Consider the following 19,337-nt stretch of genomic DNA (forward strand, 5'->3'; position numbering starts at 1 on the left):
ATGGGCTTATTAAGTAAGGTTACAGTGGTAATACTTATTAAAAAAAAGTAGTAATACAACCGAGCTCTCAATTGAGCAGTATTACAAGTCATTTTGTAAAATGAATCCTTCCCGGTGCAAATAAAATAATAGACTCCGCAACTCCAATCACTTGACCTAAGGTCGATGACTGGGGGGGACGGATCGGTGCGTGTGTCATGTCTGTCGGTCGGGTTTAACCCCTGCAATTTGTGGACGCATTGAGTTCTGGATATCACAGACATCGCAGGACGCTGCTTGATGTTGAGATGGGCGGACCAATGAGTTATTGGGTTATCAATCTGACCGAAGGCTGACATGAGCATTTAACACTTACCTAGAGGTGACTTGATGTCTAAACCCCTCTATCTTACCTAGAGGTGACCTGATGTCTAAACCCCTCTATCTTACCTAGAGGTGACCTGACGTATAAACCCCTCTATCTTACCTAGAGGTGACCTGACATCTAAACCCCTCTATCTTACCTAGAGGTGACCTGACATCTAAACCCCTCTATTTTACCTAGAGGTGACCTGACATCTAAACCCCTCTATCTTACCCCAGAGGTGATCTGACGTCTAAACCCCTCTATCTTACCTAGAGGTGACCTGACGTCTCTAAACCCCTCCCTGGATACAGACACTAAGTAGGAGGTTATTCCACAGTACTGTATTATTGTATTATGATATAATTCAAATATATATATCATAACTACTAATACTATGGAGAAACACGAGAATGAATGTGAAAGTTCCATAGTATTTTAATAAAGCGTGTATGACTAATGCATTGTGTATTTGCATAGTAAGTAGGCTTAAATGTTTGCATTCATTTCGTATTTTTTATTTCATATTTACTGACACACATTTCAAAACAACAACCCTTTTTGCTTGTTTCATTACACCGTAGCCTGTGTCACAACGGCTAAACCAATCACAACTACGTCAGTGCAGTACGACTATGTATCTACGGTCAGAGGTAAGTAACACCGCGGAGGTCCTCTTTACAAACGACACGGTTTAAACGCACACATACAGTACATGCAAATGGCTTTGGAATATAGTGTTGAACAGTCACATAATTTGATCGTTTGAGTTCCATAATTCCATATACAAAACAAATGTTCCCTATAAAGTATCAATCCATTTGTTCATAATAACCTCTACAAAATGTACAGACTTCAAGACATGGACTCTTACAGTTCAGAATATCAAACGTAAAAAAAGAAATTATAAAGAAAATAAAAGTACATGAGATAACATCTTCTATATAGTGGCAGTACACAGTATAAATCAAGTACATGAAATAACATCTTCTACAATATTATAGTGGCAGTACACAGTATAAATCAAGTACATGAAATAACATCTTCTACAGTATATAATGGCAGTAGGGGAGAACGGGGGACGTTGTCACACGGGTAGGTTGTCACATTCATTATATTTCACCACCAGAGGATCCTGTCTCCCATACTTTGGTATTTAAATGTCCAGAATTGGGGTCAGAGTTCACCTACATTGTCATATTTGGAGTGAAACAGCTGAATTTGAGGTGAGAGGACTTTTTGTGTTTTCATGTCCATTTGTAAATATTCCGCTCCTCAGTATTTTTCTTCTAGGCTTTTACACAATTGGTTTATAATGAAATAATTATTACCCTATAGCTATAGCTATATAGGGATAGCTATAGTTTAGATTGTTGTTAGCTAGCTAACTAGTTGTTAGATGGCTGTTAGCCTTGACATTCCAGTTGGGGTTGGTCGTCACATTTTATTTGGGGTTGGTTGTCACATTGTTGTGCTATTATTGTTAGGCCGATTTATTGTGTTCTTATTTTGTTATATAGGATGGCCTAAAGATGTGTTTCCTGTTTATGTTCATTAAGATGCATTAAGTTATGTATTTGTCAACTTGTCAATGCAATTCAACTTTCAAATTTAGTTCTGCTTTCTTGTCTATTCTCAGTCCTTGCCCCACAATGGTGGAATGAACTACACCCCAGTTAGGACAGCCGAAACCCGTCCAATATTTCGCCGTCGACTAAAGACGCACTTCTTCAATCATTATCTGAAATCTAAATCTTGTCTTCTTTTTAATATTTTCCCATTAAATGTTTTAAAACACATGGTGACAACCAACCCCATAGTGTGTGACAACCATCCCCATGATGGGGTTGGTTGTCACAATGTGTCAGAGTGTCTTTGATAGGTGATTAACTCTTTGTTACAATACGTTGGAAAATGAGAGGGATACACATTTCAAGCCAACATCTTAAGCTTAAATTTAATGTAGGAATGACTATTGAAAGATGTTTTGATTATGAGCAATTCACACTAGAGTAAAAAGTGTGACAACGTCCCCCGTTCTCCCCTACACAGTATAAATCAAGTTCAGGATCAATCCACTGTCAGTTCAAAATCAATAAAAAAATGTAAACAGAAATTGCCATTTACTCTCTGATGCTGGAACATACATTTGCATGTACTTGTCAATACGTTGGACAGTACACAGTTTCTTTCTCTCTCCAGTATTTGGATGTCTAAATCAAATCCACTTGGTGAATTCACTACGTTGAAAGTGAATCCGTCCAGATCGCGGTATGAATGCTGAATCCGTCCAGATCCCGGTATGAATGCTGAATCAGTCCAGATCCCGGTAATAATAATAATAATAATAATAATAATAGCTTCATTTTATATAGCGCCTTTCAAAAGACCCAAGGTCACTTTACATAGGGGGAAAAAATAACAAAAGTAACAAACATAGTGGACAGACACAACATACAAAGTGAGAAATTAGGGGTTAAAGGCCAAGTTGAAGAGGTGGGTTTTGAGCAGTTTTTTTAATGAGTCCAGAATTGGGGCGTTGCGGAGTTCTGCGGGGAGGGAGTTCCAGAGGGTGGGAGCTGCCACACTGAAAGCTCTGTCCCCGAAGGTCCGCAGTCTGGTTCGGGGGATGGAGAGCTGACCAGTGTCCATGGATCGCAGGGACCGTGACTGAGTGTAGGGGTGGAGGAGGTCAGTGAGGTACTGAGGTGCGTGGAGGGATTTGTAGGTGAGCAGGAGGGTCTTGTAGGTATGAACCTTAACGTCTTCACGTCTACTTGGGCTTGACCGTCGGTAGTGTGATAGTAAAGGGTTAACCTTCTGTCGTGTGGCAGTGAAAGGGTTAACGTTTTCACGCCTACTTGGGCTTGACGAGGCACTTCTGCAGGAAGTGGCTCATGTGAGTGTAGACGTGCTGCAGGGCGGCTCCTCCCAGTCCGTGGCCCTTGTCGGCGTACCACTGAAACCAGTACACAGTGTTACATATTAGCTTCGCCAATTCATATGTGACCCAGCACAGACTCTGGGTCCTTTAGAGGGATCTTCAAATTATATATATTTTTTAACCATGATATGAAAGTACAGGTTCATACTTTACATCATTTGTACAAATCGGGCGGATACTTTTCAATATATGTATTTTTATATTCGGTAACACTCTACTTCAGGGGAGCACAATAATAATGTGTGACCTTGGAATTATGAGGTTCTACGCTACAGTAGATTAGATTCGATTAGATTCAAATGAAATTTAATTCAAACAATATAATTAACTCTTTTCCTGACAGTTTTTTTTGTTTCTTTTTAACTGGCATTAGTCCACTACTGCACATTAACTCCCTTAGTGAAGGTTTATTGTTCTTTGTATACACTTATTAGGAGGTTATTAAGAGGTTCCTTTGTGGCTTATTTAGTTTAATACACATTTGAGGCTTCCACCTGTAAAGGTTGTTTTTTGTTTATTACATTTTTTCCCTTCTCCTTAATGTCTGCTTAGCAGTTTAGTGGTTATACGAATAACTTAGAGTCCCTATTATTTGCTAGTGACAAGGATTCAATGTCCCGGTGACATCACTGGTGGCCATATTCAAACTCATATATTCATATTCTCTCAACTCTCAATAACTGTCAAACTAAATGAATGTGTGCAAAACAGTTTAGAGTTTTTGGAATGCGAAATTGTGTGCAAAATTAGTCAGCATTGTTTTTTTGGTAACGAGGAACTACAGGACGTTAACAAATTGATTAACTGTGAATTACTCAAATCTCAGACCAGACGTCTCACTGCAGGGAACATGTTCTAGATCGTTACCAGTTACTGCTATCTCTCCCCGGAGTCACGTGGACGCCTCAATCAATCAACACCATCCAGACCAATATTAGTCATATGCCCTGGCCTGAACCAATATTTACCATCGCCTCAAAGTCCACTTGCTGGTCAACCAGGGCTTTGGAGATCTGTGCAGATTGCTGGAAATGAACATTGTCTACAGGAAAGAAAATCTATTTTTACTATGTGACCATGATCATGAAAGCTCATCCATTTGTTAAAACACTTCCATTAAGCCAGTAGAGTTCATTCACCAATGAATTGAATATGTAACCAGCCATGCTTTTTGTAGGACTACCAACTAGAGAGCATTTGTCTTATATATCTCAACAGCTGTGAAGGAAAAAAACAGGACCTTGACAAAGTTGAACAAAATAATTCCCAACGTGTGATCTTCACCTCCCCCCTAGGGATGGCAAAACTAACAAATGTACTATTCCATAGTCACTGGGAAATATTTGAATACTAATAGGCTGCTATCCTTGCTAACAGCTAACTCTAGCGGAGCAGGCGAACACAAAGCATTCATTCTATCCATACTAACTTCACTTCCCTCTATACTAACTTCCCTTCCCTCAATACTAACTTCCCTTCCCTCTATACTATCTTCACTTCCCTCTATACTATCTTCACTTTGCTCTATACTAACTTCACTTCCCTCTATACTAACTTCCCTTCCCTCTATACTATCTTCACTTCCCTCCATACTATCTTCACTTCCCTCTATACTAACTTCCCTTCCCTCTATACTATCTTCACTTCCCTCTATACTATCTTCAGTTCCCTATATACTAACTTCCCTTCCCTCTATACTATCTTCACTTCCCTCTATACTATCTTCAGTTCCCTCTATACTATCTTCACTTCCCTCTATACTATCTTCACTTCCCTCTATACTAACTTCCCTTCCCTCTATACTATCTTCACTTCCCTCTATACTATCTTCAGTTCCCTCTATACTATCTTCACTTCCCTCTTTACTATCTTCACTTCCCTCTATACTATCTTCACTTCCCTCTATACTATCTTCACTTCCCTCTATACTAACTTCACTTCCCTCTATACTAACTTCCCTTCCCTCTATACTATCTTCACTTCCCTCCATACTATCTTCACTTCCCTCTATACTAACTTCCCTTCCCTCTATACTATCTTCACTTTCCTCTATACTAACTTCCCTTCCCTCTATACTATCTTCACTTCCCTCTATACTAACTTCCCTTCCCTCTATACTATCTTCACTTCCCTCTATACTATCTTCAGTTCCCTCTATACTATCTTCACTTCCCTCTATACTATCTTCACTTCCCTCCATACTATCTTCACTTCCCTCTATACTATCTTCACTTCCCTCTATACTATCTTCACTTCCCTCTATACTATCTTCACTTCCTCTCATATTATCTTCACTTCCCTCTATACTATCTTCACTTCCTCTCATACTGTCTTCACTTCCCTCTATACTAGCTTCACTTCCCTCCATTCTATCTTCACTTCCCTCTATACTATCTTCACTTCCCTCTATACTATCTTCACTTCCCTCTATACTATCTTCACTTCCCTCTATACTATCTTCACTTCCTCTCATTCTATCTTCACTTCCCTCTATACTATCTTCACTTCCCTCCATACTATCTTCACTTCCCTCTATACTATCTTCACTTCCCTCTATACTATCTTCACTTCCCTCTATACTATCTTCACTTCCTCTCATTCTATCTTCACTTCCCTCTATACTATCTTCACTTCCCTCCATACTATCTTCACTTCCTCTCATACTATATTCACTTCCCTCTATACTATCTTCATTTCCCTCTATACTATCTTCACTTCCCTCTATACTATCTTCTATACTATCTTCACTTCCCTCTATACTATCTTCACTTCCCTCTATACTATCTTCACTTCCCTCTATACTATCTTCACTTCCCTCCATACTATCTTCACTTGTGTAACTTTAATTAATGTGATCGCCGTGACCGAAACGTTGCATTTTTAAAGTTATGGCAAGTAACCGTGTGAGAGAATAATTTTGTTCAGCTTTGTTTGTCCTGCTTTATAGGACGACCACATTTTGAAGTATGATAAAATGTAAAAATGCATACCGTCAGCTAGTCCATGGACCAGTAGATAGTCTACTGATTTGAAATTCTTTGCTCTGCTTGTCACTGTGGAATTCTGGTGAATAAAACAAAATGTACTGTTAATAATTTTTTTTTATATACATGATGAAAGGATTCAAAAACTGAAATCTGGAAGCGGGAAATATTTACAACAATAAGGAGAAAAGGAGCTTCCTGTGTGTTTCAGAATAAAGGTTTTAATGAAGTTAAGTGGTTGAAACACGTATTCTGTGCCCAAGTTCATTCTTCGAAGATGTAAATTATTTGCTAAACTGTTACACGGTTACAGTTACAGTTACTTCAATTATTCTAAAGTCAGGAAGATCCTTTCCTTCTGTATTGATATCCATGATGAAATAATAGTTTAGTTATATTTCCGGGTTGCAGATTTTTCTTTTAGATCAAACATTTTTTTTCTCCTGGTTGCAGATTTGAAGTATAGATGTTTTTTTTGGAAAGTGTTTCTTATTGATCGTTAAGATAAGATATTCCTTTATTGATCCCCTTGGGGAAATGCAGGCATCATACTGTAGCAGCATGTGGGAGGGGGAAGGGGAGGTACAGGTATGGGCAGAATAATAGTAGAAAGACATAAATATAGGCAATCAAATTAGAACTGAATATAAAAATGAGAAAGGTAAGCAGTGTAAAAAATATAATTAACTCTGAATATAGAGATATGAGATAAATAAACAGTGTAAACAATATAATTAACTCTGAATATAGAGATATGAGAAAAATAAACAGCGTAAACAAAGGTTACCGCATAAGCGTCAGCATTCTCCGCGGGCGTACTCATGTAGCGTTCAGTGTACACTGCATCTGCAGAATAGAAAACAATTAAGTCGATCACAATTATGAGGTGGACAAAGATTGTGATTAGAGACTGAGTGATGCATTGTTTGAGTAATAACTAAGTACATAACATTTACATTTAGTCATTTAGCTGATCACTTTTATCCAAAGCGACTTACAAGTTCTATACAACAACTCAGCAGGAAGGGTACAACTCTGGCAGGTAAGGGTCAAACAGTGTTGACCTTGAGTGCTACAGTCTTGAGTGCATAGTAGTATAGAACATTAGCATAGTAGGTAGTAGTAATATAGACATATTAGAATGATAGGTAGTAGTATAAGTATAGTGGCATAGTAGTAAGGTACATAATAGTAAAAGACAGTAAGAAGGTTATTCTTTTTTATTACTTCTTTTTAATTTAAGATATTGTTGTTAGTTGACGGTGGGTTTCACATAAGATAAGATAAGAGACCAAATAAGATATTCCTTTATTGATCCCTTGGGGAAATTCAGGCATCATAGCAGCATGGGGGAGGGGGGTACAGGTACATGGTAATAGTAGAAGACATGATACAGGTCATACAATTATAGTACAGTAGAAAAGTTAAAATAGGCAGTGTAAACAATATAACAATTAACACTGAGTATGCGCATATGAACAAGTAGGCAGTGTAAATCAAGGTGTATGCCGTATCTGTTATATTTTCATTACAATAAATATATTTACAATAGACACTATAATCTAAATATATACTATGAGTAAGTAAGTATACAGTATACACAGGTGCAGTATGCATAAGGTGCGTATGGCATGATATACATTATATGTTGTCCGTTTAGGTGGGAGTCAGACACACATTCCTAGTAGTTGAATGTCTGGCAGCGGTCCCTGCCCACTGTTGTGGAGCCTGATGGCCGCTGGTATGAAGGACTGGCCGAAGTGGTTAGTTGAAACGTGGGTTTCACTCTCTTCACATGAGGAGTGAAGAGTGAGAGAAATAGCACTTTTAAACTGTTATGGATGAAGATAGAATAGGATGATGGTTGCACACCTACCATAATATTCCCACTTGGATACAGGGGCAACTGCTATCCCACACTTAAAGAGCCCAGTTCCAGCGCCCAAGGCCATGGAGGAAACATAGCCACCATACGACTGACAATCAAAGAACACAAGATTAATGAACACAAAAAAATCCCATCTGATTTAAAGGACCATATCGGTCTGTTTGACACGTGAGTTAAAAGTCACTCTTGCCTTGATAGAGGCTATTCTTTTTTTCATAATCTTTTACCGTTACTGAAAAATGTGGTAGTTATTTTCAGCCGATTCACCAACGCCATAGGCTTCAAGTATATCTGAAAAGGGAAGATAAATGTACCTCAGATGTTAGCATGACATTTTATTCTGTCATGGGGTTATGTGGTGTTTAAGACACATGTTATTCAGATGTGGTGACTGTCATGGGGTTATGTGGTGTTTAAGACACATTTTCAGATACAATGGAAGCCTATGGCAGTGGTGAATTTTCCAGTAACAGTAAAGATTATGTTTTTTTTATCGCAAGAACAATGGGTCTCATTCCCCAATATTTTCCAAAGAGTTCTCTTGGAAGACTTATCTTGGAACCGACAGAATCAATGACAAGTTCACTCTGAGTCCTCAACGCGCTGGGAACATGTCTTAATGACTCAAACTTGTCTCAGCTGAGATGCCGCAATGAGGAATTTCACCGCTCTGAAACATGAACGCGCGTTCCCGTCCGAAGCTCCTTATAAGGCAGCCAATACGGAAGTGTGCAGATGAAATTGCAAAAAGTCAATAGTTAGACACACCTGTCCAGCTCATTAGAATGCAACTGACGATGCAGCCGTGTGAAAATGGTTGCCGATAGGAAGCGCTTTGCAACCGATCAAAATGAGATTAGATTAATTGTATTGTCATCATATAGTAGAGCTTGTTAACCTGCGTGGTTATTATTATTAACCTTTGCTGATTAACCTGCGTGGTTATTATGTAGGGGGGATTACGAATGCATAATGCCACGGTATTAATATTACCTATGCGAGACATTAAAGATGGCGGCTTTGTGTTTTTCGAAAAATTTCTTCGGCGTAGGGAACGAGCATAGAGCGGCTGGTATTCACGAAGGAGAACGCTGGCCAATCAGAGAAACGTGGAAGTGCATGTTAGTTGCCTTAAGTGTTCACGCGGGCCGGCGCCTAGCCCCCTCCACTCCGTTTTCATGGGCGCTCATTTCTGCTCCGCCGTAATTGCGCATCTCACAGGGCAAAATGCAAATACGTATAAATAAATACGTACGTACAACATATCGCTGTCAAATACGATACCAGAGGGCGCTCGCTCGAGTGCCCGATGTAGTCACTATTGGCTGAGAGTGGCACGTGACATCGCGTCCCCAGACGTTGGGCTCTGGCTCTGCAGATATTATGCTATTCGAGGGGCTACTAGGAAATAGTAGTTGTCGGAAATTGATAATAATCACAAGATACTGTACATTCAGACAGTGTTGGATCTAACTAAATAGATTTATATGGACACTTTTATGGAAAGTTCAAGCCTGGAGTCTGGACCACAAAGCTTCTTGAAGGGTAGGCTATACTCTGTCTTAGCTGGTTTGACAACAAACAACAACACGCTATAATGGCTAGCTGGATGCAGTCTGGACAGTGGACATATACATCAACAGTCTGGGACAGTGGATATATACATCAACAGTCTGGGAAAGTGGATATACACTTTATCAAGCCCTCCTGGACCGCGTTTTTCAACTAAACAAAGTGAGTTGCGGTCTCTCTCTCTCTCTCTCTCTCTCTCTCTCTCTCTCTCTCTCTCTCTCTCTCTCTCTCTCTCTCTCTCTCTCTCTCTCTCTCTCTCTCTCTCTCTCTCTCTCTCTCTCTCTCAACATATACTACACATACTACTAGGTCTGATTGTGTAACGAATCGATTCCACATCGCGCTGTGTGTGAGTGAGAGAGAGAGAGAGAAAGAGAGAGAAGGAGAGATAGAGGGGGATACTAATTAATTCCGCCCCCCCCCCCGAGGAGGAATTCACCAGCCGCCACTGCACACACACACACACACACATGCGCATGCGCAGTACTGTATAGCCTACACGCGTAATGAATGAACGCAGTATAGGCTTATATTATTCTAATCATGACTTGTTTTATTAGGAGAGCAGCAAATATACTACACGTAGACGTAGTACAGTCCACCATGCAGTCCGCTGGTACGCCCGACTCTGGCAGCCTTATGTGTATACTGTACTTACTGTACGTAGGTAGGGCAGAGCATATAGTACCTACTAAATCCTAATGAAACAAGTAATTAGAATAATATAAGCCTATATACTGTTCATTCATTAGACACGTAGGCTATACTGGCGCACACAAGACTTATGGAATATTAATGCAGTCTATTTCCACGCGATTAGCTTTAGTTCTTATTTATTTATTTATCCACTGTCATTTCAGTGTTGGTGTATAGGCTATATAGTGTATTTCAATATAAGTTTAATTGATTAATGATATATTCGAAGGAATGCAGGTTTATAGCTATATCAAACAAAGGTCTGTCCCATTGTATACCAATCAATGGGATATATTGCATGTTGACCTGCATTCTTTCAAATGTATAATTAATCATTAAAACAGATATGTAACAAATAAGAAATACAAATTCCACAGAAGGCATTAAATAATTATTATTTTCAATCATTTCACAATAATTGCATAATTGTGTTTAAATATCTGAGTAATTAAAGTAATTGTACATTTGTCCAAAATAGCTGGTTCAGATATGGTTAATCCAGCTGCCCTGTGATCAGATGAATCCATATTATTTATTTTTCCGACATCAAATGCGTAATTTCTTATCGTACAAATATTGTCATATTTATTTTAATTATGATTAAGTAATTAATTCCAAGGAGGCCTGTAGCGTTGACATGAAGGAATCACTATGAGAACACAGTCTGTCAAGTTAATAAAATGTTCAATTAGTCAATCAATCATAAGTGTGCTCCTCAGCACTCTTAAATTCTGCTCTCAGCCACGGTCAAATCCGATCTCAGGAACATTTTGGGAATCGCTCTACTGATTGATTGAATTGATTGAAAAGTTTATTAACAGATTGCAGAATGGGTACAGTACAGTACAGCTCAATACATACAATTGTTAAGGGGATGCAGACCAGAGAAAGACTTGGGGGGGGGGGGGGGGGGGGGGGGGGGGGCGACGACACTGTACACTGTACATTGGAATACTGACAAAGCCATACTTGGTAATTTACTGTACAACTACTGGGTTAGGACATTTGTAGGGGCCAGTTTCGAATTGCAGTCTCCCATAGGTGTTCTTTGAGAGTGTTTTTGAAAGTGGGTAGTGATTCACATTCCTTTACAGCTTTGGGTAGGGCGTTCCACATTGATGTGGCATAATTGCGAAACGTGTTTAGTCCCTTGTTTGAGCCGATTCTGGGTTTAACATGATTTGTGGATAATGGTGATTGGTGTTGGTATGGGGGGTATGTGTTATGTGTGCTCACATGTGGGTGCAATGCATGTGAGCGTATGCACATATGAGTGTAGGTATGACATATGGTTACCCTTCCCCGTATTGGTGTTAGTTGCTGTGTGTGTGTGTGTGTGTGAGTCGGTATGTATGTAGTTTTGTGTATATGTATGCATGCCGGTATATACTACGACTATTATTATAATCTATGCTTTGAATGGTATTAGAGATCTATGTGAGCTATAGAGATTAGAGACATGTCTGGAGGGGAGGGTGCTGTTGATTGTTGTGTGTGTATGTATGTATGTATGTATGTATGTATGTATGTATGTATGTATGCGTAGTATCGTGTATATGTATGCATACCTGCATATACTATGACTATTATTATAATCTATTCTTTGAATTGTATTGGACATATACTTGAGTTACACAAATTAGCTATAGAGAAATTATTGGAGGGACTGTGCACCCGCATGCCGTCTACCATGCAGATATGGGCAACCTTTTGTCCCATAACTATAGCCACACTCACCACCTTGTGGCAGGGGTTACTTAATGATAACGATAGGTTATGACTATAACCAAGTTCTGTTAGTTAGGGGCGATGCTTGGCATCACACTGCACTATCTCGCGTACGTGCACGCGTACTGAATAAACCACAAATGTACCTCTAATACCAGTATTAGTCTGACCACACCCCTCATCAGCTTACCTTCATAAGCAGGTGTGTGGTCACCTGCTCTCCTCCTTCCCAAGCTTTCACCACAAGGTGAGGACAAGGGCTGCAGCGGCCGTCTGATGCCAAGCATCGCCCCTAACTAACAGAACTTGGTTATAGTCATAACCTATCGTTCTGTATCGTTAGTGGCTTAGCTTGGCATCACACTGCACAAGGGAGGCCAAGCGGAGCCACTGGCTGACAAATACACCCCGCTGACAGCCCCCCCACAACCATCAGAACAGGGAGGGCCGAGCCCCCCCGACCCCCCCTAATGGCGGGTAGCCCCCCTATTAGGGACGTCACGGGAGGGCGACGGACCCGACCGTGCGAAGAGGCACTCAAGCAACTCAACGCACAGGGTGAGCAGACCGTGGCTTGACCCCACGACTACACACACGCACAACCCGCATGCCACCCGGGAACGAACGGAGGAACAACCTCGTTACTGCCCCCAGAATCACGGGGTCAAGGGCAAACCCAACCCCGTGGCAAGGCCGTAGCAGCGGAGCACGAAGGAAGACCCAGACCCACCAAAAGGACTGGACTCCCTAGAATGGGGGCCCGGAGAAGTCCATGATGCCAGCATCAAGACCCCACCAGGTGGGCACGTAGTGCCCCGCCCCCCACATCGCCAGCGTATTCGGACAAAGGCCCCTCAGTTACTGCACCTGGTATTCCCAGGCGGAATCCCATCCAAGTACTAACCAGGCCAGAACCTGCTTAGCTTCCGAGATCGGACGAGATCGGGCGTGTTCAGGTCGGTATGGCCGTAAGCCGAGCGGGCCCCGTCCCCCCAATAGTACACCGCCTGGCACACTGACCCTGCAGAACAGGCAGTCAGCATGGCCGTAAGCACACAAAAAAGGTTAACCAACGGAAGCAGGCAGCGCACCGGGGAAAAACCAGGCAACAGGCTGTTAACCCTAGCCTGGAGACTGCGGACGAGACAGGCGCCAGAGGGGACAGCTGAACACAGCCGCCCCGGCGGAAGGAGCGTAAGCTGGCGGTGTTGCATGACCAAGCCTCCATTTAACAACCCCCACCCAGAGGGGTCGAGGCAGAGAAGGCTGACACGATTGGCAGACGTCATGAACGTGCAGGGGCACCCTCAAACGGTGAACCCGGGAGTTGACACTGCTCCAACACACCAGGGAATCAACCACCTCGGTGTTACCCAATGCGGTGGTTGTTCCTATAACCCCTCAAGAAAAAACTCCAAAACACACCTGCGGGTATACACCGGCTATACCGCAGTACAAGTGTTTCAGTTTCCAAAAAGGGTTAACCCAGGCCTACGGGTCGCAAACATCACTTCGGACCGGGCCTGGCGGTACGGGAAGCACAGGGTCACCAGAGGAGGTCAAAAAACCACCCCCACAGGCCCCTCTTCGCCATGCGTGAGAGAGGAGCGAAAAATAATGGAGAACCAGCCCCTAAGCACACCGTACCTGGTATTCCCCGGCGGTCTCCCAACCAAGTACTAACCAGGACCAACCTGTGTAGCGGCCGAGATCCGACGAGATCGAGCGCGTACAGAATGGCATGGCTGTAAGCCATGACGACAGTGCTGAGTAAAAACATACCCAACCAGGGTCTCCATAGCGCTTAACCCTGTGACACCCAGACCGACCTGGCATTTTTCCCCCTGAAAAAAGCCCAAGTCCCTCAGGGTACCAGAACAGCCGATCTGCATCCCCGGCGGACAACGGGTTCAACTGATCTGGACCAGCGTGACCAGAACCAGTCCCGTGCCCTAACCACGCCGACATGCCTACTCCAGGAGAAGGGCAGATATGCGTGTTGATCTTAACATGAAAAGAAGGCGCCACCCAGACGTTCGGACGAACCGCGCCTGGTGGCCCACCCCAAGGGCGTGAGACCCCACTACATATGTTCAGATCCATCCTGTCATCATCCCCCAGACATGAACGAGAATCCGTCGACAACCCACCCAGGTCATGGGATGTGGTCGTCGGAAGAGGAAAAACCCCCATCTCAGTTGCTTTATAAAAACGCTGTTTCAACCACAAGCAACCAAGGCGTGCCAGTCAATCGCCTGTTTACAGCGAGCTAGCACTATACGTGCGTCGGGACACACCCCCATCAATGAACAGGCTATTTAGACCTGTCATTGAATCCCCAAGGCGCCCAGGGGAACGACAAGAGGGGTGTGACACTCCCTAACTCCAACACTTCTGGAATAGAAAGAAGGAAGCATCAACAGTATGTATCCCAGTCTACACAGCCGGGGTAAAAAATGTTCACATTTTTACATCCCACCACCCTCCCATAGGAAAGAGACGGGGATCCCCAGAGAGACTTCCCACGCGAGCTGTACAGATTGAAAAGAATATATTGCACCTTGAGCCATGTAAAAAACTGGCTTTAGGGCCTCCGGGGAAGAGGCACTGAACCCATACACACTCAATAAACGAATTGAATCGAATATACATACAATAGAAAAGGACCCTTCTAGAGGGTCCACTCACTTTGACAATCTGAGGAGGAAGGCTCTGTACTCTGATGGAGGCTTCCTCACATGGAAGAAGGAGTCCGAACTCACAAAAGGCCTGAATAGGCGCTTGGTGAGGAGGAGCCCTGACCACCCCCCCTGAAAACAGATCCATCACATGGACCTGAACAGCACACGGAAGTCCTACCAACAGAGACGCGCACGGTGACGTACTCTATGGCGGGGGAATTCCTGCGGTGCACACGCCCAATATACCAGGCCGTGGGACCAGGAACTCCCTCCCCCCCCCCCCCCCCCCCCCCCCGTAACGTGCCGAACCGCCACGTGACGGGAACCTTGAAGGACAGGGGGTGTACCCCTGACCGACAGAACAATGGGGAGAGGAAAGGTTACCAGTTCACCCCTTTACGACCCCACACCCATGATACGACGTAACGACAAAAAGAGAATATGACACAGTCATAGTCAGCTCTATGAAGCGTTTCACAGCTCCACACAGCGCATGAGCTAACCTGCTATCTGATTTTTACTAAGGAAAAACACAGAATAGAGAGGGCTCTAAGAACCCCGGTCCAACATACACATGTGCTTCTGTGGCCAGTACAACCCAGTTGTAGGTCACATGACACACACAACCCATCATCACCTACAAAAAATGGCAAAAACACTCAACAGAGGAACGCCGTTTTTTTCACAATGAGAGAATACATCATTCTTGATTAGTATCGACCACAGGCCTTGCTAAGCACACATGACAGCAACCAAACCAATTTCCCTTTAGGAAATAAGTTTCTCCAGCAGATTTAGCACAACCTCAGCAATCAAGCTAAGAGTTACATCGTATCCCTACCACACAAAAGACACAATTAATGCACAACATGTCTGATAGGAGGTGATAAAGTCCCCAGGGAACCGGGGGGGAAAACACAATCCTCCTATTTTACCCTCAATACGGCCAGTTAAAACAGGAAAACCTGTTAATGTGTGAACACACTGTTCATTGTCATTACAGTCTGAGAAAGAACATTCTTTTACTCACTTGTCACCAAGCATAGCTTCATAGGTTAGTTGCCTTAGTAGTGAGTACACGGTACACATAAACACCATGATGTTTCTCACACAACAACCAGATCAATACATCACGATCTGCACGGAGAAGCTAACTGCCAGTGACAAAAACAGCTCACACATAACCCGCAGCGTATCCTAAATGCATTGCAACAACACACGTTTTGGGAAAAAACACCGTTATTCACAATACATTTAGCAAAGTAAAACCAGAAGACGTGTTATGAGGTCTGGTCAACCCCGTTCCTACCCGGAACGCAGATCAGCGAAGTGCAGTCACAAGACACCGTAGAACACAGCCGTCCTGTGTTGTTCGATCCGGGCAGCGTCGCCGCTCCAACCAGTCGCTACAGTCCTCTTTGTTGACGCAATCCCCGTCCAGGCTCAGGGCAGGGTCGACGAAACATCCCCTGTCAAGGATGACGTCGCGGTCAAGAGTGTAAAACATGTTAAAATCAAAGCACGTTCAACAGAATAGCATCAAGCTAACGGCGATCAGAAGCGAGCTCCCGGCGGCGCGCGAGAAGCTAAGCTACCCCGCGCCAGCCATGGCCATAGCAGCAAGCTAATGTTACCTAGCGACCACGACATGCTAGCCCCGCAGCTAACAGCTGACTGGCTAATAGTAGGCCTTAAGCAGGCCATGCAGCGATCCAGCAGGCTAACGCAGCAGTTAACAGCTGACTGGCTAACCGTAAGCTATGAACATGTAAACAATGACATAACACTCACCCAGACAGGCCGCCGTTCTGAACCTCTCCTCACTTTTTAAGAGAAAAGAGAAAACAAGACGTCAACACCGCTTCACAACGGTGACTTTACCACATCCGGCGGAATCAGCACAGTACCAACTGGCCTGTGTAGCTGACTTCGAACATGAATCTGCCGCTATCGCACATTACATGCACATATCCCCTCGTGAAGGAATACTCTCATTTGGATATGAAAGATGGGGCCTTAACACGGTGACAGAGAGAATCCACTCGTCCAGAACACACAGGGATCACCAGTGTCAATGGTCGCGGCCCACTAGTTAAAACTATAATGGTCTCCAGACCAAGGCCTTCTGTCGCCTAGGCGGCTAAACAAAGGACCCTAGCCTGGGGCCGGTTTCCATAAACTTTGTCAAGTAGCCCCCATAGCACTAACAGACAAGTGGAGCCCGCCAGCAAACACTACTCACCCAACCTGGAACGCACCGCTTCTCACAACAGCGGCATGTCCGACAGTTCAGCTGTGGCCTGACAGGTTTCACCCCAACAAACACAGCAAGGAACTGCAGTTGAGAAGCATGCAGCGGCGTGCTCCCAATACGAAAACCGGTGGAGGGTTTTTAGAATGATCATCATCTTCTAGACACTCCAGTACGAAGACAATATCGCCGTATTTTCTCGAAAAATAGTGAGAGAGAAAATAAAGATATGATGTCAACGTATCCTTGTTTCCCAAGCTGTTCCTAATCCAATTTCTTCCATCATGGTGTCAAGTGTGGGGATCTACCGAGGCACTTCTTCCTTGTGGTGAAAGCGAGAAGGAGGAGAGCAGGTGACCACACACCTGCTTATGAAGGTAAGCTGATGAGGGGTGTGGTCAGACTAATACTGGTATTAGAGGTACATTTGTGGTTTATTCAGTACGCGTGCACGTACGCGAGATAGTGCAGTGTGATGCCAAGCTAAGCCACTAACGATACAGAACCCCTCTTTCCACATAACCTTAATAATGTGGAATATCTCCTGTAACCGGTTAGAGGTTGCAGAAATTGGAAGTTCACTGTTGGGTGTTATGTTTGTGTTTTATGTTTGTGTTCTTGTACACAAAGTTTCAGTTATCTATGTTTTTTTTATTTTTATTTTTTTGGTTAAAGGTTTTGAATACATATATAAGAAAAGAGCCTCAAAAGCAGTGCAATGGGGACACTTAAATTAATCTCTCTCAATACAAATGGCCTAAATAACCCAATAAAAAGGAAGAGGATACTGCAAAAACTTAAGAAGGAAGGAGGAGAAATAATCTTCCTTCAGGAAACACACTTGACCAAAGTGGAACATGCAAAGTTGGAGAAATTAGCCTCAGCCCAAGTATTCTTCTCCTCTCACACATCAGCAAAAAGAGGAGTGGCAATCCTCATAAAAAATAACCTCACTTTTAATAAAGAAAAATGTATTAGAGATAAGGAAGGAAGATATGTTTTGGTTACGGGGGAAATAGAAGAACAACAAATAACTTTGATTAATGTCTACAATCCGCCTGGAAAAGGAGCAGATCTAATGAAAATAATCGTATCCTTGATAATGACAGAGGTGAAGGGAACACTCATAATGGGGGGAGACCTCAACTTGGTGATGAATCAGAAGGTAGACACCCAAAGTAGAATAAAACATAAATCGGAACAAGCGGCAGTGTTATTAAGAAAAACCCAAATAGAGTTGGGACTTTTGGATGTTTGGCGTTGTCTACATCCCCAAGGCAAGGCCTTCACCTTTTATTCCAATGCACATAAGGTCTATTCAAGACTAGATTACTTCTTTATGTTTAAAAATGAGATTTCAAAGGTCACAAAATGTGAAATATTACCTATAACTATAGCAGACCATGCACCAATCATAATGGAATTAAACTTGAAGATGGAACGAGGGGAAACGATTTGGAGGTTAAACAACTCCCTATTTGGCGACCAGGACTTCAAGGAGAAAATAAAACATAGCATGAAGTCTTACTTTGAGATCAATGACAATGGAGAAGTGACATCCACAATACTGTGGGAAGCTGCAAAAGCAACAATACGAGGAGAAATCATAGCATATTCATCCTGGAAAAAGAAGCAAAGAGATAGAGAAAAGATGGTACTGGAAAACAAAGTAAAAAAACTACAAGAAGAACATGAGAAAGGGAGGAACAAAGAAGTACAGATACAATTGAACGTAGCTAAAAAAGCATTGGAAACTATAGAAATACATGACATTGAAAAGAATCTCATGCTCTGTAGGCAAACATATTATGACAACAGCCCAAAAGCACTGAAAATATTAGCAGTTAAACTAAAGAAACAGAAAGAAAAAACTGCAATAGCCACTATTATGGATAACAACTCCACATATAAGAGGGGGAAATCGAAAATAGCATTATGTTTTAAGGATTATTATCAAAACCTCTACACAATAGGTGTGGACCCACAGAAAATTAAACAATACCTAGATATTTTAAACCTTCCCACAGTGTCCGTTAAACAAAATAATGAATTAGTACAACCAATAGTAGAGACAGAAATCCTAAAGGTCATCCAGAAGGGTAAACCGGGAAAAAGTCCTGGAAGTGATGGATTTACTTACGAATTCTACAGGGAGTTTAGATACCTAGTTACTCCCATCTTATGTAGAGTTTTTAATGAGATCCTACAAACAGGAAACTGGCCGGACACATGGAATTCTGCCATCATTAC

The 19,337-nt window shown here is 42.6% G+C and overlaps 1 protein-coding gene across 1 annotated transcript in view; it reads right to left on the reverse strand.

The window, feature by feature from the left end:
* Positions 1-898: 898 nt before the first annotated feature.
* Positions 899-19,337, reverse strand: part of fap (fibroblast activation protein, alpha) — a 50,559-nt gene continuing 32,120 nt past the window's right edge. Inside the window, exons 22-26 of the mRNA XM_084309506.1 lie at positions 8,148-8,247; positions 7,059-7,117; positions 6,278-6,350; positions 4,256-4,329; positions 899-3,302 (exon numbers count right to left, since the gene is read on the reverse strand). Of these exons, the coding sequence (XP_084165632.1) occupies positions 3,201-3,302; positions 4,256-4,329; positions 6,278-6,350; positions 7,059-7,117; positions 8,148-8,247 (408 nt within the window). The 3' untranslated portion in view covers positions 899-3,200. The remainder of the gene's footprint in view (positions 3,303-4,255; positions 4,330-6,277; positions 6,351-7,058; positions 7,118-8,147; positions 8,248-19,337) is intronic.

Source organism: Notolepis coatsorum (assembly GCF_963971535.1).
Source record: "Notolepis coatsorum genome assembly, chromosome: 3".
Classification (NCBI taxonomy): domain Eukaryota; kingdom Metazoa; phylum Chordata; class Actinopteri; order Aulopiformes; family Paralepididae; genus Notolepis; species Notolepis coatsorum.